At 43.9% G+C, this 23796-nt stretch overlaps 1 protein-coding gene across 6 annotated transcripts in view; it reads right to left on the bottom strand.

Annotated features, from left to right (window-relative positions):
* Window positions 1-20017, bottom strand: part of NFX1 (nuclear transcription factor, X-box binding 1) — an 83681-nt gene extending 63664 nt beyond the window's left edge. Inside the window, exons 1-5 of one of the 6 annotated variants that reach the window (XR_008668682.2) lie at window positions 16894-20004; window positions 12066-13073; window positions 6080-6238; window positions 4235-4312; window positions 200-305 (exon numbers count right to left, since the gene is read on the bottom strand). Coding sequence is in view for 4 of the 6 variants with exons in the window: in XM_055351735.2 (XP_055207710.1) it covers window positions 200-305; window positions 4235-4312; window positions 6080-6238; window positions 12066-13073; window positions 16894-16918 (1376 nt within the window). In the remaining 2 variants the exon portion in view is untranslated. Of the gene's footprint in view, window positions 1-199; window positions 306-4234; window positions 4313-6079; window positions 6239-12065; window positions 13074-16893 lie in introns of all 6 variants that reach the window. The other 5 variants (XR_010130176.1, XM_055351735.2, XM_019033437.4 and 2 more) reach the window with 5 other exon arrangements.
* Between the last annotated feature and the right edge of the window lie 3779 nt (window positions 20018-23796).

Here is a 23796-nt window from a genome sequence, read left to right as displayed (position 1 = left end):
ATCTATTACTGGGCTGTGGTAAGGATTCAACAAGTTAACTGATGTAGAGTGCCTGGCACAGGGTGATTTGAGACCATTTACTGAGGTCCCATATCACCCTTCATTCCAAACCATTACATGCTAACCAGGTATGTTTACTTAGAGCCACCAGCAAAGCATGTCCACCAGCAATCCCAACGGAATTAGCATTCCAACTTACAGGTTACAGGAATGTGGGCAGTCCTGGCCAGGCTGTTTCTTTCTACAAACCTCACCACAGCTATGTGGAATTTCATTTCTGCTCCACTCAGGATTCTTTACCTTGCCTAGAACATATCAGATCAGAGAGTCAATGGTACAAACTTCAATCACATTCTCAACTTTAATGAAACAGTAAAGTATAGCTAGGCAGCATGCAACTTTAGTGTGGTTTTTATTATTTCAACAAATGTATTATCCCATATCCTAAAATAAAAAGATAAATATAATGCTATTCATAAAAAGTTTCACTGAGTATGATAAATCTTAAATCTTGGATTACCTGGGAAAGATAAATAAAAAGTCACTTTTACTTATGAAAATACTACCTTGACTAATGGAAACGTTTAATTTAAGATAAATACCTATAAGACAAGTCGTCTATAACTGGGCTTCTGAACTGATATGCGAATTGCTGCTGCAAGGATCAGAGAGAGGGAATAAGAGAAGAGCACCGTGGGGAAAGGGGGGAGGCAGTAAGAGATGGAAAGGACATAAATCCCGAGTAGCAGGAACTCACCTATTCCAGAACTATAAAGTTGGCATAAAAGAGCTTATAATTTTATAATCAATGTCACTGCAAATCTTCGTGGCACATCTTCCATGGACTCAGCAGAGACAGGGAAGAGTAAAACGAAGGCACAGGATTCCTCCTTGCCCTTGAGGAATTCATCCTCACTTGGGCAATTTGCACACTAAATTGCAGCCATCCCCAGTCCATGGCCTCTGCTTTTCTCTCTATGCTATCTCTTTCAGAAATTGTATTCATGTTGAGAGGTGCAATCCACCTAAAGGCCATTGATCCCCAAATCCACATTTTCTCTCTTGCCCTGAATCTTCAGTTTCAGACCCATATGTCCAAATGTCTGCTGAACATTCTTGCTTGGGGTTTCACAGTCACCTCAAACTGGCTTTATCCACAGCCAAAGTTCACATCTTCCCTCTACAACTCCTCCCTTTTCAGGGTTTCCTATTTCTGTCAGTGACGTCAACTCTGTCAGAGTCACACACGCTCAAAAACTACAGTCATGTCTGACACCTCTTTCTACTTAATCACCAAGTTGTGTCAATTTTTCCTACAAGGTGGCTCTCACCTCATCGCTCTCCTGTTCCTGCCTCTCTACTGGCCAAAACCTCATCTCCAGACTATAACAAAAGCCTCCCTGCCTCTGTGCTTTTTTGCTCCAATACAGTGCCCTGGTTTTCCTCTAACATCTCTCAAGAGCTCTACCTTTTGTCCCTGACTCCAAATGATGTTTCGGGGTTTTTTGCTTTTCTTTCCCCTGCAAGTGTTCTGCATTACACCCTTTTCTCACTCTGTACCCTTTCATCCGCTAGGGTCTTAACTACTCCTCTCAGCTGTGATTCTCATCCTTAAGTCCTGGTCTTTCCTCAAATATTGCTACCTGCCTGTTGGACATATTTCACTGTACGTTCTGCTCACTCCTCCAGCTCAACATTTCTAAACTGTAGTCACTGTCCCCACCAGACCTTGTTCTTTTGACCTGCCCTTTTCCTTGGTATCACCATTTCCAAAAACATGAAACTTTGGGTGACTCCCATTCCTACTACTGTTAGGAATCAACCTAACACCATATTTTTCTATCACACTCATTAGAGGCTTGTACTACTCTTCATCTGGATTATAAGTCCCAAATTATTTAGGCTCCAAAATACTCTACTCACTGCTACCAAACTAATCTCCATAAAGAATCATGTTGATGCCCTCAGTGGCTTCCCACAGCCTTCCAAATGAAGTCCCAACATCTGAGACTGGTATCAAAGGGTCAGCCCTTCCTTTCCAGTCATCTCCCACTCCCCTACCATCATAGATCTTGGGCTCTGTAAGTGGATGAATCACTCTTCTCCCAATATACACTAAACCCTGTTGATTTTGAACTGCCTATGCTATTCCCTTCAACATATCTTTCTGCCTACAAAGATTTTACCTAGTTTACAATGCCAGTTCAATTCTACCTCCTCCAAGAAGGCTTCTCTTAATCATCCAGCTGTAAGTCGTAACTACCCCAAAGATCTCCCATAGTACTTTGTACTTCTAGCAGAGTATCAGGCTAATTGTGTTCTAACTCTTAGACTGTAAGCTCTGGTAAGTTAACCGTTTTATTCGCCTCTGTTTCTTCACAGTGCCTTGAACATTAATAAGTTCTCAATAAAAATATGTTAAATTAATGGTCCCCTGGAAGAACAGTGTGGGGCAAAGTCATCTGCAAATAAGGCCTTTATGTGCATTCTCACATCATTTTACCACTTTCAGATCATCTTGACCTTCACTCCACATTCTTATACTGCCTTAGAGTCTCTCATCTAATTTGCCAGCAGAGGCTTTAACAAGATTTTTAATTCCATTGTGGTACTTTATGTTTAAAAATCCTTCAAAATAAGGTATTAAGTATTGGTATTGTCCTATTTGCCCAAATTTCCACTGATCTCTTACTTCCAGTTTCATGCTGCCTTTCTGGTAGTATATTCAAGAATATTTATTCCCTCATCTAATACCAATTTAGTATCTATTAAGGCTGAGATTCTGTCAATAAAACATGTAAGACCAGAAAATTCCAAATAAAACAGAGGCCAAAGTGAGACAGAGAATAACAAAGGAAAGCTTCCTTTGTAAGAGGGTGTTTGGGGTCAGATCTTAAATGATACTGTGGTTAAGAATTGAAAGAAAAGAAGGGGAAGTCAAAGAGTTCACCAAGGTATTGCGTCTAGAAGATTCAGAGTTGATGGTAAATGACTTGACTCTTTGTGAAAGCTGCTAGCTAAGTAATGGGAAAGGAGAAATATGAGCAAATTGGTTAGAAAAACAAGGAGAGCATGCAGAAACAAACAGGAAGAGCTACTTATTTCAAGAAGGGAATGGTCAAAGGTGTCAAGGGCTATCACTCTACCAAAAAGATTATGAGCTTATAAAATCAGCCCTAGATATGGTTGGAAAGGAGTCATTGGTGATTTCTTTGTTTTTATTTTATTTATTTATTTTTTTGAGATGGAGTCTCACTCTGTCGCCCAGGCTGGAGTGCAATGGCATGATCTTGGATCATTGCAACCTCTGCCTCCCAGGTTCAAGCGATTCTCCTGCCTCAGCCTCCCAAGTAGCTGGGATTACAGACATGCATCACCATGCCCAGCTAACTTATTTTAGTAGAGACGGGGTTTCAGCATGTTGGCCAGGCTGGTGTCGAACTCCTGATCTCAGGTGATCCACCTACCTTGGCCCCCCAGAGTGCTGGGATTACAGGCGTGAACCACTAAGCCCGGCCCATTGGTAATTTCTGAATACAGTTTCAGTGAGGCAACAAGACAGAAGCAAAAATGCAATGCTTCAGGGAGGGAGACAGACAGTAAAGAAACAAAATCTGAAAAATCAACAACTAGAGGGAAGTTAGTCATTAAAAGGCAGGAAAGGAAAAAAAACATGCAGAAATGGGCTAGCAGCAAGAATGAGCATCTGGGTTACAGGAAGTTTTCCCCTAATACTTGGGGGACCTGAGATATTCAAAAACAGAAAGAAGTATTCCATAAAGAGGGAAGATGCCAGGATAGAGTTTATAATGCTGGTTTATAAAAAATCTGATTATAAATACCAATGACTTATTTCCAGGATTAAAATAAACACTATTATTTACTCATACTGCTCAAATCTGGAATATCAAAGCTGTAACTGCTGGGGGTGAGATGAAGCTCACGTCCACACCTATCTCTGCTACATGGTCAGGCCTGGTCTCAAGACCAAGGAGACAAGCACTACAGCCCAGAAGCAGCATGAGCCTGGTTGGCCATCTCCAGAACAGCTTGCCAGGAGCACAAAGGCTGTGGCTCTAGCTGTGTGATGGACCACATAATTACAGTCTTATAGACTCCTAGAGCTTTGAAGTCTCATTAGTAACTTCTAAAACATGCCCCGCGGACCACCTTTCCTGAACTGAGGTACAATGTATGTAGTAAAAGAGACTCCAGTGTATATAAACAAACTTACCACAGAAACAAGTGTAGGTATTAGGAACATGTGCAGAAACATTCTGACAGGCAGGGCACCTCCAACCACTCTGGCCATCTGTCAGGAAAAATGGGAGTAGGCCAAATAAATTTTCTTCCAAAAGCTACATGTAATTAAAAAAATTTAAATCTATAGGAAGACACAATATTGAAGTAGTGGTAATAATTTCAATGTTAAGCATATCAGACATTTAAGGAACAAATTCACAATACTGACTGCTTAGCTTGAATACAGCATTTTCCACTAAATATGGGGTTCATTAAAAAAAAAAAAAAAAAAAAAAAGGCCAGGTGTGGTGGCTCATGCCTGTAATCCCAGCGCTTTGTGAAGCAGAGGTGGGTGGATCACAAGGTCAGGAGATTGAGACCATCCTGGCTAACATGATGAAACATCATCTCTACTAAAAATACAAAAATTAGCTGGGCGTGGTGGTGCGCGCCTGTAATCCCAGCTACTCAGGAGGCTGAGGCAGAAGAATCACTTGAACCTGGGAGGTGGAGGTTGCAGTGAGCCGAGATCGTGCCACTGCACTCCAGCCTGGGCAACAGAGCGAGACTCCCTCTCAAAAAAAAACAAAAACAAACAAACAAAAACCACTAGCTAGGCATGTTGGCTCATGTGTCTAATCCCAGCATTTTAGGAGGCTGATGCAGAATTGCTTGAGCCTGGGAGTTCAAGACAAGACTGGGCAACACAGCAGACCGTCTCAAAAAAAAAAAAAAAATTAGCTGGATGTGGTGGCATGTGCCTGTAGTCTCAGCTGCTTGGGAGTCTGAGGCAGAAGGATTATTTGAGTCCAGGAATTCAAGGCTGCAGTGAGACATGATCACACCACTGGACTCCAGCCTGGGTAACAGAGTAAGACTCTGTCTCAAAAAAAAAAAAAAAATACAGTTAGATAGAAGGAATAAAATCTAGTGTTTAGTAGCACTATGGCTAACAACAATTTATTATATATTTCAAAATAACTAGAAGAGTAGAAATGGGATGCTCCTAACACAAAGAAATGATAAATATTTGAGGTGTTGGAATCCCCATATGCCAATTACCCTGATTTGATCATTACACATTGTACGCTTGTATCAAAATATCATGTGTACCCCATAAACATGTAAACTATTACGTATGCATAGTAAAAATTTAAAAATGAAAAAAAAAATGTTTTTTTGTTTGTTTGAGACAGGGTCTTGCTCTGTCACCCAGGCTGGAGGGCAGTGGTGCAATCTCAGATCACTGCAATCTCCACCTCCTGGATTCAAGCAATTCTCGTGCCTCAGCCTCCCGAGTAGCTGGGATTACAGGTGCCCGCCACCACGCCTGGCTAATTTTTATATCTTTAGTAGAGACGGAGTTTCGCCATGTTGGCCAGGCTAATCTTGAACTTCTGACCTCAGGTGATCTGCCTGCCTTGGCCTCCCAAAGCGCTGGGATTACAGGCGTGAGCCATCATGCCTGGCCAAAAATGAGAAGAAGATAAATTAAAAATAGAATTACCATATGATCTTGCAATCACACTTCTGTGTATGTATCCACAGGAAATAAAATCAGTAGGTCAAAGAAAAAATAATAAGTAAAAGCCATCATTTTCAATAAGATGACTGATTTTATCGTATCTTAAAATATATTTTAATATTGTTATGTTTAGCTGGTTTATTTAAGATCTATAACTTAATTCTGGTCATATGAAACACATGATCAAGGTAACATACTCTCCCTGCAGAAAAAGCAGTTAAGAGAAATTAAACTGTATTTTTAAAGCTGGGCTTAATACTTGAACGTATCAAACAGGGGAGAATAACTACTCAGAAGAGAGAATTAATTGACCTGCTTGAGATGCTGGAGACCTTGCCCATTTCTTTATGCAGTTCAAATGAAACACATGGTAACAGCTCTGACAACTCCACACTGGGGCCGTGACACGAACCAATTCACAGCACACCATGCACTCGTATTTTTCTGTTGTTAGTTGTTCAATTAGAGAACCTGTTTAAAAAACAAAATAACAAAAAAGATAAACTCAAACACAAAAAACCATTCCTCACTTTAATCAACCAAGGATCAGCAAATCACTCAAGAGAAAAATCCAAACACAGAGATTTTAAGGGATATCTGATTCTGGGTAAGGCAGCTGGCTATTCAGACTGAGGCCAAAAAGGGGCAGGAATTTGCTGAGGAAGAGGATTTAGGAAGGAGACATTCAGGTGGGGATTCCCACAATTAAGAAAACATTCCCAGGAAAACAGCAGAGTAGCCAAATGCCCCTTGTAACATAGCCTGAGGATCCACTGGGCAATACAGGATCTTGCTTTGCATTTTCTATTTTCCAGGATCCTCTAAATCTATCAGATCCATGGATTTAGGTTAGAAAGAGGCTCGTGAAGCTGTAGTGTCATCTATAAGAAGCCCAAGTCTGGGGAGGTTCCAACAACCCATGAGTGGTGAGATGGCTCTAGCTGTTGCCCTCAAAGTCTTTAGTCATTCACTTAACAAAGATATTCTTGGTGCCTACCATAAGCCCCATGGTGGTGTTACAGTCCCTGGCTCCAGGAGCTCAATGTCCAGTGATAGAGACCAGTGTGTAGTATCAGAATAATCCTCCCAGATCTATTCCTGAATACCTTCACCCACTTCCAGATTTTTTTCCTCAAACACAATTGCAGCAAAGTCTTTCTAGATTTCAATACAGCCAGATACTCTCAAAACTGAGTGTGAGTGTGTGTATATGCTTTTTTGAGTACGTACTTTTAACACTGCATTTATTTCATGATATTATTGTTATTTGCTTTCAGGTCTAAATAAGTTAAAAGAATAAAATTAACCTTAAATACAACATTGCAAGCACATTACATATTATTATTTAGTCCTCTCAAAAAGGCTGTAACAGGTTGGGCACGGTGGCTTACACCTGTAATACCAGCACTTTGGGAGGCCAAGGCAGGCAGATCATGAGGTCGGGAGATCAAGACCATCCTGGCCAACATGGTGAAACCCCATCTCTACTAAGAATACAAAAATTAGCTGGGCGTGGTGGCATGTGGCTGTAATCCCAGTAGTAATCCAAGGAGGATGAGGCAGGAGAATCTCTTCAACCCGGGGGCGGAGGTTGCAGTGAGCCGAGATTGCACCACTGCACCCCAGAGTGAGACTCCATCTCAAAAAAAAAAAAAAAAAATGCTATAACATAGGTACCATTTTACAGATGAAGAAACTGGCTTCATGTAGTTAGATCACTTATCCAAGGTCACACCACTAGAAATTTAAAAGTCAAAATTCAAACTTGTCAAACTATCTGACTCAAAAGCGCACACTGTAATATTCCATAATATTGGCTCTCCTAAGATTTACTTTCTGATTGTTCAGTTTAATGTCAAAAGAAATAGAGAACACCCTGAGACTGAAAGCTCAGGAGGAGGGAGAGTTTTGTCTACCTTGCTGAGTGTAGTATTTCCAGTGTCTGGCATATACTAGGTGCTCCATTAAATATTTGTTAAATTCATGGATAAAGGAATAAATGAGTGATATTTAGTCTGTTCCACAACCTCTTTCTGTGAAAGTTACAGGCGTCACCAAAGTTTAGGCGCGAGTGCAGTGGCATGATCGTGGCTCACTGCATCTTCAAACTCCTGGGCCCAAGCGATCCTCCCACCTCAGCATCCTGAGTAGCTGGGACCACGAGCGTGTGCCACTATACCTGGCTGATTTTTTTGTTAGTTTTTGTAGAGATGGGGTCTACCTCTGTTGCCCAGGATGGTCTTGAACTCCTGGGCTCAGGTGATCCTCTTGACTTGGTTTCCCAAAGTACTGGGATTACAGAAATTTAACCAAATTAAACAAAAATCTTCCCTGAATAAGAAGTAAATAAAACAAGAGCAAAAACATCTTTTCCAAAAAGGAAAGATGAAGAAACTGTCAGAGATGGTAGGAGACTCAGGGGACATGACTAAATGCAACGTGGTATCCTGGATTGGGTCCTGAAACAGAAAAAGGACATTGGCAGAAAAACTGGTGAAATCTGAATAACATCTGTAGTTTAGTTAATATGATTATACCAGTGCTAATTTCTTAGTTTTAACAAAGGCAGTCTGGTTATGTAAGACGTTAACATTAGAGGAAGTTGGGTGAAAGATATATGGGAATTCTTTGAACTATCTTTGCAACTTTTCTATAAATCTGAAATTATTCCAAACTGAAACGTTTTACAGACAAACACCTTTTTCTCTACTAGGCTTTGACACTTCAGTAAATGCCAATTCCATTCTTTTAAGTTGCTCAGGCATAAAATCTTCCTTCCAAATACATCCAAAATCTATCCAATTGCTACCTTTTCCACACTATTACTCCAGTCTAAGTCTCCATCATCTCCTACCTGAACAACTGCAATAGCCTCCTAACTTGTCCTGTTGCCTTCTTAGAGCCTATTCTCCACACAGCAGCCTAATAATATTTTTTTTTTGAGACAGGTTCTCATTCTGTCACCCAGGCTAGAGTGCAGTGGCACAGTCACTACTTACTGCAGCCTTGACCCACTGGGCTCAAGTGATCCTCCTACTTCAACCTCTTGAGTAGCTGGGACTATAGGCATGTGCCACCACGTCCAGCTAATTTTTATTTTTTTGCCTTTTGCAGAGATGGGGTCTCATTAAGTTGTCCAGGCAGGTCTTGAACTCCTGGGCTTAAGCAATCCTTCTGCCTTGGCCTTCCAAAGTGCTGGGATTACAGATGTGAGCCACCACATCCAGACCCTAAGTGATTATTTTAGAATGTAAGTTCATGCCATCCCTCTTCCCAGGACCTTCCAGCAGCCTCTCATCTTACTCAGAACCAAATCTAAGGGACTCACATGATCCAGCCCTTGCTATTTCTCTGACCACCTTTCCTGCCCCTATCTTCACTGCCTGTAATACCCCTCCCCACATCTAAATTTGCTCCTCCCTCTGCCTAGAATGCTTTCTCAAGCTAGCCACATGGTGCATTTCTGTACTTCATTCTTGTCTCTGTTCAAATGTCTCCTTATCAAAGATGTCAACCTACGTAAAACAGCACTCTTGTCACTCTGTCTTCTTAACCTTCTTAATATTTCTTTTTAGTCCTGATCACCACCTGACATATTAAATATCTAAGTGCTTTCTGCCTGTCTTCCCTACCAGAATGTAAATTCCATCAGCATTCCCTGTACCTAGAACAGTGCTTGGTATATAGTATTTATGCAACAAATATGAATGAAGTGTTCTCAAAAATGATATGAATAATGTGAGAATGTTAAGGCCCCAAGAGATTTGTTAAATAGAATTCTAAGATGGTCTTTCAGATTCCCACCTCCCTGGTATGCATACCCTATATAATCTCCTCCCCTTGAGTATGGGTGGGCCTGACTTAATCAAGTAAGCCATTTTAAAAGAGTTGAAAATCAAACAGAAGTCAGAGAGATCTGAAGTGGCAGCAGCTGCTTTCCCGCAGGCCTCAAAGAAGCAAACTATCATGTTGTGTACAGAGTCATGTGGCAGGGAAACACAGGTGGCCTCTAGGAGCTGAGAGAGACACCCCTGGCCAACAGCCAGCAAGAAAACAGGAACCTCAGTCCTATATCTGTAAGGAACTGAATCCTACCAACAACCAGTGATTGAAAGAGAACCCTGAGCCTCAGATGAGATCACATGCCTAGCCAAATTTGGAGACACTGAGCAGAGAACCCAGCTAACCAGGACCCATTCATCTGACCCACAGAAACAGTGGCATAATAAATGTGTTATCATAAGCCACTACATTGTGATAATTCACTATAAAGCAAGAGTTAATAATTATTAACCAGCCTTAAGGATTCAATAACAACTCTGGTATAACATTGCTTTGCTTCACATATACATTGAGGTTCCAAGAATAATCCTGATAAAGCAAGAAACTAGAACTATAGGCTGGTGTAAAAACAGGCCCCGGGTAGATGGTGGCTTCAAGGGTTGGGCTGTATCTCACATTAAACTGGAGAGGGATTAAGATAGTGCAGGTCCAGGAGGAAGAGCTAGCAGAATAAAACTATTCAGCTTGATGAAATATACACTTAGGGCAAAATGATAGATGTCTTCGAATACTGCAAAAAGCTGATTTGCAGTAAGGAGGGGGGGAGCTGTGAGAAGACAGACTAGTTACTATGCTGCTCCGGAGGATAAAACTTGAACCAAAGGATAGGAAGGAAAGGAAAGAAGCTTTCAGTTCAATATAAGGTTGAACTTTTTAATGGTCAGAACTGAGTACCTACTATGTTTCAAGAGCTGTGTGGGGCAGCAGGGTCACAAAAAAAGAAAAGAAATATACAGTGTCTGTTTTTAAGGAGCTTACAGACTAGTGGAGGACAATGAAGCATAAATAAATTATGGTTTCCAGTGTAAGTTCTGTAATAGAAGCATGCAAATTTAAGAGAAAGATATAAGCGTAAGGGCTGTAAGAGATTAACGCTATCTATAGAGGTGAGAAAAGGTTCCCTGGACATGTGACTAAAGTAACTTTTTTTTCCCCCCAAAACAGGGTCTTGCTCTGTTATCCAGGCTGGAGTACAATAGCTCACTGCAGCCTCGATCTCCTGGGCTCAAGTGATCCTCTCACTTCAGCTTCCTGAGTGTCTGGGACTACAGGCATGTGCTAACATGCCTGGCTAATTTTTTTATTTTAATTCTTTTGTAGTGACAGGGTCTCCCTATGTTGCCCAGGCTGGTCTTGAACACCTGTGTTCAAGTGATCCTCTCACCTCAGCCTCCCCAAGTGCAGGAATTACAGGTGTGAGCCACCATGCCTGGCCTAAAGTAGCTTTTGAAAAATGAGTAAGACTTCGTCAGCGAACTGAGTGACAGAAATTCTAAAGAGAGGGAGCCACATGCAACAGCATGCAAAGACAAAAAAGTGTAGAATCCAGGGAATAAAATGTGGTAGATATTGAGGCAGCAGAAGATGGGACTGTTGAGTAAGGCAGAAGCAGCAAACAGAATTAAGCAGAGGAGTGACACAGTTTAATGTGTGTTTTAGGCAGGGCGCAGTGGCTCACGCCTGTAATCTCAGCACTTTGGGAAGCCGAGGCGGATCACCTGAGGTCAGAAGTTTGAGACTAGCCTGGCCAACATGGTGAAACCCCATTTCTACTAAAAATACAAAAATCAGCCAGGCATGGTGGCGGGCGCCTGTAATCCCAGCTACTCGGGAGGCTGATGCAGGAGAATCATCTGAACCCAGGAGGAGTTGCAGTGAGCTGGGATCGCACCACTGCACTCTAGCCTGGGCAACAGTGAGACTCCTCTCAAAAAAATAAATAAATAAAATATGTGTTTTATAAAGATTGCTCTCTGATGCTGGTTTAAGAGGTGAATTGAAAGAGAGAAATTAAGAGATGATAAGACCAGTTAGGAACTGCTGCAACTAAGCAGACCAGATGAGGCAGATTAGATGATGCAGGATGAAACCAAAAGAGGCAGCAGAGATGTTACCACCCACCACTTGTTTTCACAACTCAAAAAAATCTTGTAACCAGACATCTACACCACCCGTATCTGCATTTTTGAAAACCCTTACAAAATTCCTCATTTGGAAAAGAAAAAGAATTCTTATTTGTATTTGCTTGTGATATGCATAAAACTAAGTGGTTACCTATTGGGGCAGGGAGCAGCGAGTGGTGGTAGAACTTAGGCAGACAGTGAATAAAGATTGAGACTTTTTACAGTGTAACTTTCCATACTTTCTGCTTTCTAAATTATGTGAATATATGACTCATTTAAAAATTTAAATTAAAAAGACAACAAAATATTTCCACCTATCTAGGTAGGTTTACCTGTGTGCGTTTCCACATTCTTTAGCACGTGGTTCTGTTTGCCTCGGGAGAAAGGAGATACTACTTGAGGATCCTGCCTCCGTACAGTGCATTTCTCTTGGTCAACCCTCCTGGAAGACTTGTTGATGACTGCCAAGTTCTCACTGTCACAGGTAGATTTTGCTGGTCTTTCACTGAGGTCATCCTTTGGAATGGGGCCCATGTTGTTTCTGTGTCCTGCATTTGTATGTCGGTGGCCCTCCTGTTTTGGTGGATTTCTGCCTGGTCGTGGCCTGGCCCCCTCCACTTCCCAGGGAGGCCTTTTCTGTGGGTATCTTCTCTGCTCATTTCGTCTGGCTCCATACCCATCCAATACTCCTTTTCTAGAGGATGCCTCTGAAGAGTCAGGGTGGAAAACCCCCACGGGTTTGGTACTTTCGGGTCCAGCATCCTCGGGTTTTGGAGTTGTTCGGTTACTCCATTCACATTTGAGTTTCCCCTTGACTTTTGGTCCTCTACCATAGCTGTATACAAACTGTGTTGCTTTTTTGGGTTTTGCTCCCCTGGGATCTGCACCCACAACTTCCTTCTCACTCTCAGAAGGGCTATGCTCTCTGAGGTCTGTCCCACTCTCTGATCTGGTCGAGCTCTCTAATCCAGCTGTATCTGAGGTCTGCTCAGCAAGACTCTGTGCTTTCTTGACTCTGATATGGTGCTTCTCATTCCTCAATTTCTGCCAAGGTTGATTCTGAAGGCCATGGCTCTTGGGCGATTTATTACAAGGAGAGGACTGGAAAGACGTCTGTTGACTCTTAGGTTTGCTTCCTGACGGATGATAACTATGCTGATGAACAGCAGAGATTTCATCATAAGGGACCTGCCTGGAAAGGTGACAGGGAGGTGGTGAACTGTAATTTCTTCTACCAATCCTATTAGAGTCTAGTCTCCTTTGAGTCCCACAATTTAGACCAGAATTTTTTTTCTCCTGAGGAATGAATTCAGCAGCATCTGTATTGAATTTAAAAGTACCTAGGACATAAAAAATAGACATGCCAGTAAAGAGATTAAACTTCATCCATGAAACTCATAGACTCCAAGCCAAATCTAAAAATTACTTTCCTTAGAACTTTGTATAAAACATGCTGTTAAGTAAGACCTATGTTTCCAGTGAAGGTGATGGGTTCAAGGTGCTTGTGGAGGACTAATCAATCATTATTCCATGTCCAAAAACCAAACACCAATAGCCAATGACAGCTAAGTGTTGTCGAGTAAAAATGCTCACCTGGGCCATAAAGTACTATGTATACATGTATTCATTTTATTACAAAAATTTAAGGCCAGCTAACAGTTCAGGGATATCAATTATCAGGTTCCATGTGGTCTTCTTTCAAAACACTAAAGTAGCATTGTGTAATATCAAGTAAACAGGCTTTGGACTAAGCCAAAATGGGTTAAAGTCCACCTGTCCAACTTATTGTATGAACTTAGGGATATCACGTGCCTGCTTTTAGCCTCAGTTTCCTTGTCTATGGTAAAGGATGACAATACTTATTTCAATGGTTACTGAGAAATTTAAATATGATTTCATAGATAGTACTTAATAAGTGTATTAGTTTTCATCTCTTTCCCCTAGGAATATATTTTGGGTTTTCCATACATAACCTCTATAATATGGTCTACAATCCCAAAGTGGAAAAAATTAAGCATACTCTCCTTCAACCCACTCATTTTCCCCCAGAAGATGCTTCTTGGTACAGTCAATTCAGTCCCTGAAGCACAAAGACAAAATGGTTTGCCTAAGGACATAAAATTAGTAGCAAAGTCAGAACTATGTGTAGCATACAGAATATACTATAAATTGGTAAGACCTGGAAGACATGGGTTTAAGTCACTTATCACTTATTGTAACTTTAGGAAAGTTACTTAGCCCCAGTTTCCTTACATGTAATGAAGATACTAACAACCTCTACATCAAAGAGTTGCAGTGAAGAGTAAAGCAAGTTAATAACACACACAAAATGGTTAAAATGGTACTCTATCATTGCTGTTAGGACTACAGAGGATCTGAAACACACAGGCTTGAGCACTGATGGGTGCAGTATAGAGCCTGAGGGTTTCAGGTTTAATAACAAGGCCTAACATTTATTAGGTATTATGTGCCAGGCACTATCCTAAGCACTTTACATGTATTAACTCATTTAATCCTTACATTCCTGATGAGAAAACTGAAGCACAGAGAGTAGGAACTTGCCCAAGGCCACAGAGGAATTCCAAGGAAGACTCGGGGTTCCAACTCAGGATGTGTGTTAGAGACTGCGCTCTTACACTAACAGAGCTTGGGCAGTGGGTACCATAGAAACATACAGTGAAAAATGGAATGATCATAAAGGTCATAGAGTAACCTCTCACCCAATTCAGGATTTGTCCTGAAAGCTTTCACATAGGCAGAATTCTAGGGGATGGGATGGAGGGCCTCACAAAATCACAAAAGGATTAGACAAATGCAGAGGGTGGCAGAGGTATTCTGGAAACATAAGATAATTTAAAGGTTGGAATGGTTAAATTGGACCAGTGGGTATTGTGCAGTTCTCTCTTGCTTGAAAAAGCGAGACTGGAAAGAGGGGCAGAAATAAGATCAGTAAAGATGTCTAGAGAAGCCTAGTAAAGGATAGGAAAAGAGTGTTTCTCGTTAAGCAGTAATGAGTTGATGCAACTAGAGAATCCAGAGAAGGCTGCATGTACTCATATACAGGATATGTTCAACTAGACATGAGGCAGCAGGCAAAGCCCTCAGGAAAAAAACCCATAAGAGACATGAGGAAGGGAAACAGGACACATTGATCAGGAAACTGGCCATGGCAAAGATCAGAGGCACCATTTTTATTTCACTATTTCAAGTAGCTGGAAGTTAGTAAACAGGATGTCTAGTCACCACGGCTAGAATACAAGTGGTACCCTAAATCCAAGATAACACAGCAGCACAGTAGGTGTCCAACAGGTGGGAAGGGCAGACTAAAGGGAAATCCAACTGGCAGATTACAAAGTCCAGAGACAAGGCTGGCATTGCAGAGTCTGCTCACCGGCAGAAAAGTATCCTCTGCACTGGGCTTCTGTTTAAAGACTTTGATGATGAGGGTGTGGGCTAAAGATGATGCTAAAATAAGAACATGGAATGGGAACTAAAGCAAAATCAAACTAAAGCACATGAAAAGGAGTAAGGAGGTCTTTGGACTAGAAGATTTTGCCTCATTAGATACTTTCTGGGTTGGAGGTAATGACTTGGGCACAACACCAAAGTTCAACACGAAGACTCACAACTAAGCCCCACCGAATTCTTCTTCAAACACTGAAGGGTACAGAAATGAGTCAGAAATGAGCCTGTGGATGAGACGATCAATAGATCCAGTTTAGAGAATCTGGTGAAGGACTAGGTGAGGAGAATAACAAAATACCCAGCCCAAAAAGTTTTCCAACCCCAAGGAAGACTTAATATCCACATCAAGACTAGGGTACACCAATGCAGTGTGTTTTCCAGCTTTTTTTTTTGAGACGGAGTCACACTCTGTCGCCCAGGCTGGAGTGCAGTGGCACGATCTCGGCTCACTGCAACTTCCGCCTCCAGGGTTCAAGCAATTCTCCTGCCTCAGCCTCCGGAGCAGCTGGGACTACAGGCGCGTGCCACCATGCCCAGCTAACTTTTTGTATTTTTAGTAGAGACTGGGTTTCACCGTGTTAGCCAGGATGGTCTCGATCTCCTGACCTCGTGATCCGTCCACCTCGGCCTCCCAAAGTGCTAGGATTACAGGCGTGAGCCACCACTCCCGGCCCTAACTTTTTAAACTAAGAACCATAGTAATAAATACATTTTACCTGCCACCCAGTATACAAATACATATATGGTCTTCTTGGTGCCCCAACGGCTGGTCGGGGACAGAGCTAAGATTCAAACCAATGGTTTCCAAACTCCATTCTGCAAACTGCTGCCCTGTTTTCCAGAGTGGGCCATAAAATCAAATGAAGGCAGTGGGCTATGACATATTTTTAAACGAAATAGAAAACAGAATATATTGCTGATTGTAAAACAAACCAACCAACCTCACTGCTTCCAGAAACTTCTGGTTCGCTTTTATATTTGCTTTTATATTTATGTAAGTGTACAATATTTAAGGTCGCGATGCAAAATGTTTCTTTTGGTTGCTGTCCAACAAATTTGGAAAACACTGATCTATGGAACACCCTGAGGAAACGGATGTTATATCAACGAACAAATGAGGCTGTCTCTACACACCGAGGCAACGCCAGGAGGGGGAGTGAGTGAACAATTACGGAATAGGTACAGTACAGGGCGGGAGCCATCACAGGAATTAACTTATCTACTCCCAACTGACAGATGAGGAGACTGAGACTGAGTCACACGGGGTTCGCAGCAGGCTGAGACTCTAAACTACTGGAATTCGGCTCGCGCCCACGCCACCACACCACACCACACCCTATACGTCAAGAGCCCGCCACCGTCACGGGCTGTGACCTGGCCGACGCCCGCCTGTCGAAGGTCAGTGCGCCGCTGCCCCAGAAACAGCCTGTGGGAGGGCAGGGCACCCACATCGACTCGCAGCGCCGGAAAAGTCCTCTCTCCTCCGAAACCCACCTACTGGGCTTCATCATCTAGTCCAAGAAGACACAGATCTTCGTACGCACGATGCGCGGGGCTTGGCCCTTCCGAGCCACTATCCTACGCCCTAGCATGTGCTACTCTCGCGATATGAGTGGCTGAGGCCCTAGAACTTCGTCACTAACCCAATTTCCGCTCCCTGAAAGGGGCCCAGTCCCGCTCGGGCCGGGACAATACCTGAGACAGGAGGCGCCTCCGCCATCCCGTGCCGCAGAACCTAGATCGAGCTGTAGAGCCAAGCCAGCACTGTCACCAGGTCACGTGCTCCGGACATCCGGCGCCGCGAGAATATTCGCATCTGCGCGCCGTGTAGACGGCCACAGAGGTTGCGCAGCCCGAATCTGTGTGGCGCGTTCGTGACGTCAGATAGACGCGCCAGGTGTCGGGCGGGAGGAGGAGACTAGTAGCTGGATGGAAATAGCAACAATCGCAGGAGGGAGGGCGGCGACTTGCGTAATCATTGTGGTTTTTCTTTCTTTCTTTTTTGATATAGGGTCTTGCTGCCTTACCCAGGTTTGAGTGCAGTGGTCTGATCATGGCTCACTATAGCTTCAGTCTCTAATCCTCCCGCCTCAGCCTTCCGGTAGCTGGAACTACAGGCGGAGCCACCATGCGCAGCTATTTTTAGTAGAGACGGGTTTCGCCATGTTGCCCAGGCTAGTCTCCAACTCCTGGCCTCAAGCCGTCCTGCCGCTTTGGCCTCCTAAAGTGCTTGGCTTACAGGCGAGCCACCACGCCTGGCTCCAGACTTTTTTTTTTTTTTTTTTTTTTACAAAGGCGTTTAGTTTATTCTCATCAGTATCACTGATATTCTCATGGTTCACATTTGCCAACGCCGCTCCTCTCCTTACAGTAGTTAAATGTGCAGTCTCACTTGGGGGCCCAGGGAGGGGTGGGGGCTTGGCCCAGGGTGGGGAGGGCGTTGGCACTTCACGTGGACAGGGTGGGCAGCCTGTCCTGCGTGAAAGAGGTGTGGGTGAGTGGGCGGCCAGGGAAGGGGAGTTGGCAGGGGAGGGCCCCGCAGTCTTTATTTCTTTGGTGGTTGGTGATTCTCCATTCAGACTCCTTCCTGGCTGCCCAGGGTGGGGGAACCATGCAGCTCAGGGCAGGGCAGGGGAGGAAGAGAAGGAAAAAGCAGCAGGCCGCCCGGGGGGAAAGGTGGAGGGTGAACGGCAGGGCAAGGGGGCACAGGGGTGGCTCCTGGGGTAAGGCACAACCCTGTCTTTGGCTTTCCTGGTGAGGAGTTTCCTCCCCTGCACCCCCTGCCCGACACTTCTCCCCACCCCCCCACCCCCCAGACCCACACACAGTCCTGGGAGCCAGGGGGCACCACCTCCTGGGGTCCCTGAAACAAGTGGGCTCTGCCACCCAAGCCAGTGCCGCAGGGGCTCGAGGAGGGACACCCGAGGAAAAGGCAGAGAGGGGCAGGCAGGGGCCTACCCAGGACAAGGGGGTGGGGGTGAGAAGACCCTAGGCCCAGGAGCTGGGCCCCCCGCCCCAACTAAGTGCTGGAAGTGGGGGAGCACCTGCTTCCTTTCGGGGGTCTGGCTGGAGCCCCGGTCTGCCCCTTGGCCTCCGTCAGGCCCAGCCACTTGCCAAGTGACCAGGGCATTGTGCTTTGGGGTAAACGCTGGGGTGGGGTGGCAGGCCAGGAGGCAGGGGGAGAGGAGGGATGACTAAGGTGCTTGTGCTTTAGCTGGGGGTGTCGATATCCCCCACTCGGGCCGGCTGGGGGCTAAGGTGCCAGGCCCCGGCCAGGAAGACAGTGCCAAGACCCCAGCAGACCGTGGCACTGACCCCCACAACAAGCAGATGTTAAGAGGGACCCCCAGTTGGCCGGAGGGGCTGCTGGTCCCATCAGGGGGATGGTCTTCAAATCAGATTACAAGGGTCCAGTAGGGGCTGGCCCCCACCCCATCTCCTGAAATCCCCCTGCCCCTGGAGAGACCCCTGGGAGCAGTAGGTAGGCGAGGGTTGGGGAGGCAGAGGAGAGGCAGGGAGGACGAGGGCCAGAAATGCAAACAAGGATGTGGATGGTGAAATGACACCCCGCATAGGGGGATGGGGAGTTAAAAAAGAAAAAAAACTCTCTGCCTTCACATGAAAATCTAAAACAACAACAAAAAACCACCCACTCTGGGCGAGAACAAAAAGGAATGGTAAAAGAGAAAATTCTGCAAACAACTGCTAACAATGGAAGTGGACCCGGCCCTGCCCTGCCCAGCCCCCAGGAGCTGGGTCCAGCCAACCAGCCAAGGCCTGGGACACCCTGAAACTATAGCCCTGTTGGGGAAGGTGGACAGGTGAGGGGGAACCCGGTCGGACCCACAGGAGCCTAGGCAGCAGCTGGGACTGGAGTCCTACCATGGAAACACACACCCACACTCCACACACACACACACACACACACACACTCTCAGCCTGCCCCCCAGCCCCCCAACACCACCCTGCCTTCCAAGGCCCCCCCACCCCTGGGGACCGAGGGGGACAAAAGACACAGCCCCATTGGTTTGAAAAATAAAAGGAATCTTATCACTCTGTCGCCTAGGCTGGAGTGAAGTGGCACCATCTCGGCTCACTGCAAACTGCCTCCCAGGTTCAAGCGATTCTTGCGCCTCAACCTCCCAAGTAGCTAGGATTACAGGCACCCACCACCACGCCCGGCTAATTTTTGTATTTTTAGTAGAGACGGGGTTTCATCCTGTTGGCCAGCTGGTCTTGAACTCCTGACCTCAGGTGATCCACCCACCTAGGCCTCCCAAAGTGTTGGGATTACAGGCGTGAGCCACTGTGCCAGCCCAAACGTTTAATGATGGTCTTTTGAGTTTCCTCCTTTTAAAACTGCTTATCCATATCCACTGCCCATTTTTCTTCCTGATGGTTTCTTGTATATTACAGGTGTCACTCGTCAGTTTTAGACATTTAAATTGTCTTCTATTCCATTAAGTATTAATTTTGTCCTATGTTGAACATAAATCCTTAATTTTGACAGCTCATCAAACTTTATAGTCACCTTTAAAAATTACCAGGTGTATCAGTCCGGGTCCAATCAGGAGAGAAGAACCCCACTTTTTGAACAGGAATTACATTTTTTTAATAAGGAAAGTTTTATTTAAAGACTTATTAAGTATAATAGGGGGTTGGAATAATAATGGATTGGCTAGTAAAGAAGCAAGATAATTCCAAAACAGGATTACCATATATAAAGAGCAGCTAGGGCTGAGGTAAGAGTGTCAAAGAAGAGCCGAGACCAGAGCTGGCCTGCAGACCTTGTTAGAGAAAAGACCTGTGGCTCACTGGATGGCATGGAAGTTGCTAGACATTTTTCTTACGGAGTGCTGGTTGAAGCCATTCTTGGGGAGGTGTCTCACCAGAGGTACTCTACTACAAACCATCTGCGGGGAGTGCTAGAAGTTTCTGACAACTGGTCACTATATAGTGCGATAGCCAGGCACTGAAGAAGCCAGTGCATTGCAGAAGCCATTGAAGAAGTTGCCCAGACTACAGAAGCCTGCCCCACTGAAATCAGAAACAGGAGCCAAAACCCTTTTCCTCCTGCAGTATCTCTCCAGTGCCCTCTGCTGACAAGGTTTAATATCTGCCAGCTGGCAAAGAATAAATAAAAGGCCGAAATCCATTTCACAGAGCAAGCAAAAACAATAAATGGAGAACTGGAAGCAAATTCATAATTGGCACTCTACAGAATCTACTCATTATTTTCAAAACTTGTGAATAAATGAAAGTAAGCAAGCATTTATCTTGCCTTTCCTATACAAACTATTTCATGCAACATACTAAAGCTTATGGCAGGTGGTGAAAGCTGTACTCAGATGGAAATATATAGCTGTAAACACTTATATTTGAAAAAGAACTCCAGATAATGGAATATTATTCAGTGCCCAAAACAAATGAAGCCAGCATGTTGGTGTTTACCTGTAGTCTCAGATACTTGGGAGGCTGAGGCAAGAGGATTGTCTGAGCCCAGGTGAGTTCAAGCCCAACCTGGGCAACATAGCGAGATACTATCAAAAAACAAACAAACAAAAAATACCCAAAGACCAGGCATGGTGGCTCATGCCTGTAATCTCAGCACTTTGGGAGGCCAAAGCAGGTGGATCGCTTGAGTCCAGGAGTTTGAGACCAGCCTGGGCAACATGGTGAAACCCAGTCTCTACCAAAAATACAAAAATTAGTCAAGCTTGGTGGTGCATACCTGTAGTCCCAGTTACACAGGAGGCTGAAGTGGGAGGATCACTTGAGCCCAGGAGGCGGAGGCTGCAGTGAGCCAAGATTGCACCACAGCACTCCAGCCTGGGTGACAGAGCAAGATCCTGTCTCAAAAACACCAAACCAGACAAAAAATCCCAAATCCATATGAACTATCAAGCCATGAAAAGACATGGAGAAAACTTAAATGCATATTGCTAAGTGAAAGAAGGCAATCTGGAAAGACTATTTACTGTTTGATTCCAACTATATAGCAGTCTGGAAAAGGCAAAATTATAGAGACAGTAAAAAGATCAGTGGTTGACAGGAGTTAAAGGGGAGAGAAGGATGAATAGGCAGAGTACAGAGGACTGCTAGGGTAGTGAACTATTGCTAGGGCAGTGAACTATTCTGCATGATACTACAAAGGGGGATACATGTCATTATATTTGTTAAAACCCATAGAATCACTAGCATGGTGGCTCATGCCTGTAATCCCAGCACTTTGGGAGGCCAAGGCGGGTGGATCGCCTGAGCCCAGGAGTTCAAGACCAGCCTGGGTAATGTGGTGAAACCCCATCTCTACTAAAAATACAAAAATTAGTTGGGCATGGTAGCATGCACCTGAGGTCCCAGCTACTCAGGAAGCTGAGGTGGGATCACTTGAGCCCGGGAGGCGGAGGTTGTGGTGAGCTGAGATCATGCCACTGCACCTCCAGCCTGGGTAACACAGTGAGACCCCATCTCAAGCAAAAAACAACAAAAAACCCCATAGAATGTACATCAAGAGTGAACCCTAATGTAAACTATAGACTTCGTGTGATAATAATGTGTCAGTGTAGATTCACTGATTGCAACATACCACCGTGGTGAGGGAAGCTGATAGCGGGAAGGTTGTGTGTTATATGGGAGCTCTCTGTGTTTTCCACTCAATTTGTTGTAAACCCAAAACTCTAAAAAAATAAAGTTTATTAATAAAAAAGAAGAAAAATCGCAAATCAATAGCCTAAACTTCCACCTTAAGAAATTGGAAAAAGAATAACAGGGCTGGGGTGGGGGTGGTCACACCTGTAATCCCAGCACTTTGGGAGGCCAAGGCAAGAGGATCGCTTGAGGCTAGGAGTTTCAGACTAGCCTGGGCAACATAGTGATACCCCATCCCTACTAAAAATTGAAAAAAAAATTAGCTGGGCTTGATAGCACATGTCTGTAGTTCCAGCTACTAGGGAGGCTGAGTGGGGAGGACTGCTTGAATCTGGGAGGCTGAGATTGCAGTGAGCTATGATTGTACCACTGCACTCCAGCCTGGGCAGTAGAGTGAGGCCCTGTCTCAAAAAAAAAAAAGGAAAAAAGAAAAAGAGCAAACAAACTAAACCAAAGCATGTAGAAGGAAAAGAAATAATAAAAGACCAGAAATTATTGAAATAGAAAAAGAACAGAAAAAAATCAACAGTTCATTGAACCAAAGTGATAAAAATGTTTAGAGAGAATAATCAAGAAAAAAGGAGAAAAACTGAAATTACTAAAATGATGGATGAAAACATAGGCATTACTACCCACATTACAGAAATAAAAAGGATCAAAAGGGACTACTATGAACAACTGCATGCCAACCAAATTAGATTACTTAGATGAAGTGGAAAAATTCCTAGGAAGACACAGAGTACTCAAGAATAAATAGAACATCTGAATACACCTATAACAAGTAGAGACTGAATCAGTAATTTTAAAAACTTCCCATAAAGAAAAGCCCAAGCCCAAATGATTCTACCAAATGTTCAAGGAAGAATGAACACTAATCCTTCACAAACTCTTCCAAAAAATACAGGAGGAGGGAGTACTTCCCAATTTATTCCGTGGACGAAAAACTTTACCTTAGGGCAATCATTGCCTACTCCTTCACTGCAGAAATTGATGGTAACAGTCCAGAATGCTTAACGATGAAAATAGGTTCAGACTGATCAGGCACCACAGAGCAGCAGTTAACTTTGGATACACTTAAGTACTTGGGGGAGCTTTTAAAAATCCAAATGCCCACACTGTATCCAGATCTATTATATCAGAATCTATGGGGGTAGGACCCAGACATCAATATTTTTAATAACTCTCTTGGTGACATAACTATAAGAAAACACAAAAGGAAAGCTAAGGGATATGGATGATAGAAGTGCCAAACTTTTTCTATACAGAATCATATCAATCTCCTTCCCCATTCCTGCTAAACTCTCAGAACTGACAGATTAAAACCTAGGACCCCCTGCACTCAATTCTGCTCTTTCCTAGTAGTTAACAGGTGAAATATTGACCAGTGAGGTTGTCTGGTAGTAGCTATAGGAGTGATGATCACAGGCTTTATGGTACCTAGGGCTTTCTAATACAGAACTCACTCCTTCCACTTTCCTTTAATTCACTGGTATTGATGCAGACCAGGGCATGCCCTTTGGCCTTTCCCCAATACAGGAAGAATTAGCAGAATGACAAAGACATAAGGAAGCTTCAGGTAGGAGAAACCATGAACAGAAGCAAGGAATCATGGCTGTATGGTGGATGTGGGGGGACCAGATGCAGAACAATTACTAGATCACAAAATTGAAAAGTGTGACATGACACAAGCTGCAGAGCAATTATTCTGTCTCTTACTGGCAAGTGACAGGAACCCAATGCCAACTACTTTAAGCAGAAAAGGGGGTTAAGTTTATTTGCAGAATCCTCAAATACCTCACAGAACGAAGAGTTGTAGAGACTTGGAATGTCAAGGATCAGAATTCAGAGCTGAGTGCCATGGACATCTTTCATTCTGTCTCTCATCTTGGCTCCCCTCTGGCTTCAATCTCTCATACCGACAAAGAGGAGCATTTCCCCTACTTTCTATTT

This window comes from Gorilla gorilla, chromosome 13 (assembly GCF_029281585.2).
Source record: "Gorilla gorilla gorilla isolate KB3781 chromosome 13, NHGRI_mGorGor1-v2.1_pri, whole genome shotgun sequence".
NCBI classification, from domain to species: Eukaryota; Metazoa; Chordata; class Mammalia; order Primates; family Hominidae; genus Gorilla; species Gorilla gorilla.
The sequence above is the reverse complement of the archived record's forward strand: the minus strand, read 5'-3'. Positions and strand labels throughout refer to the sequence as shown.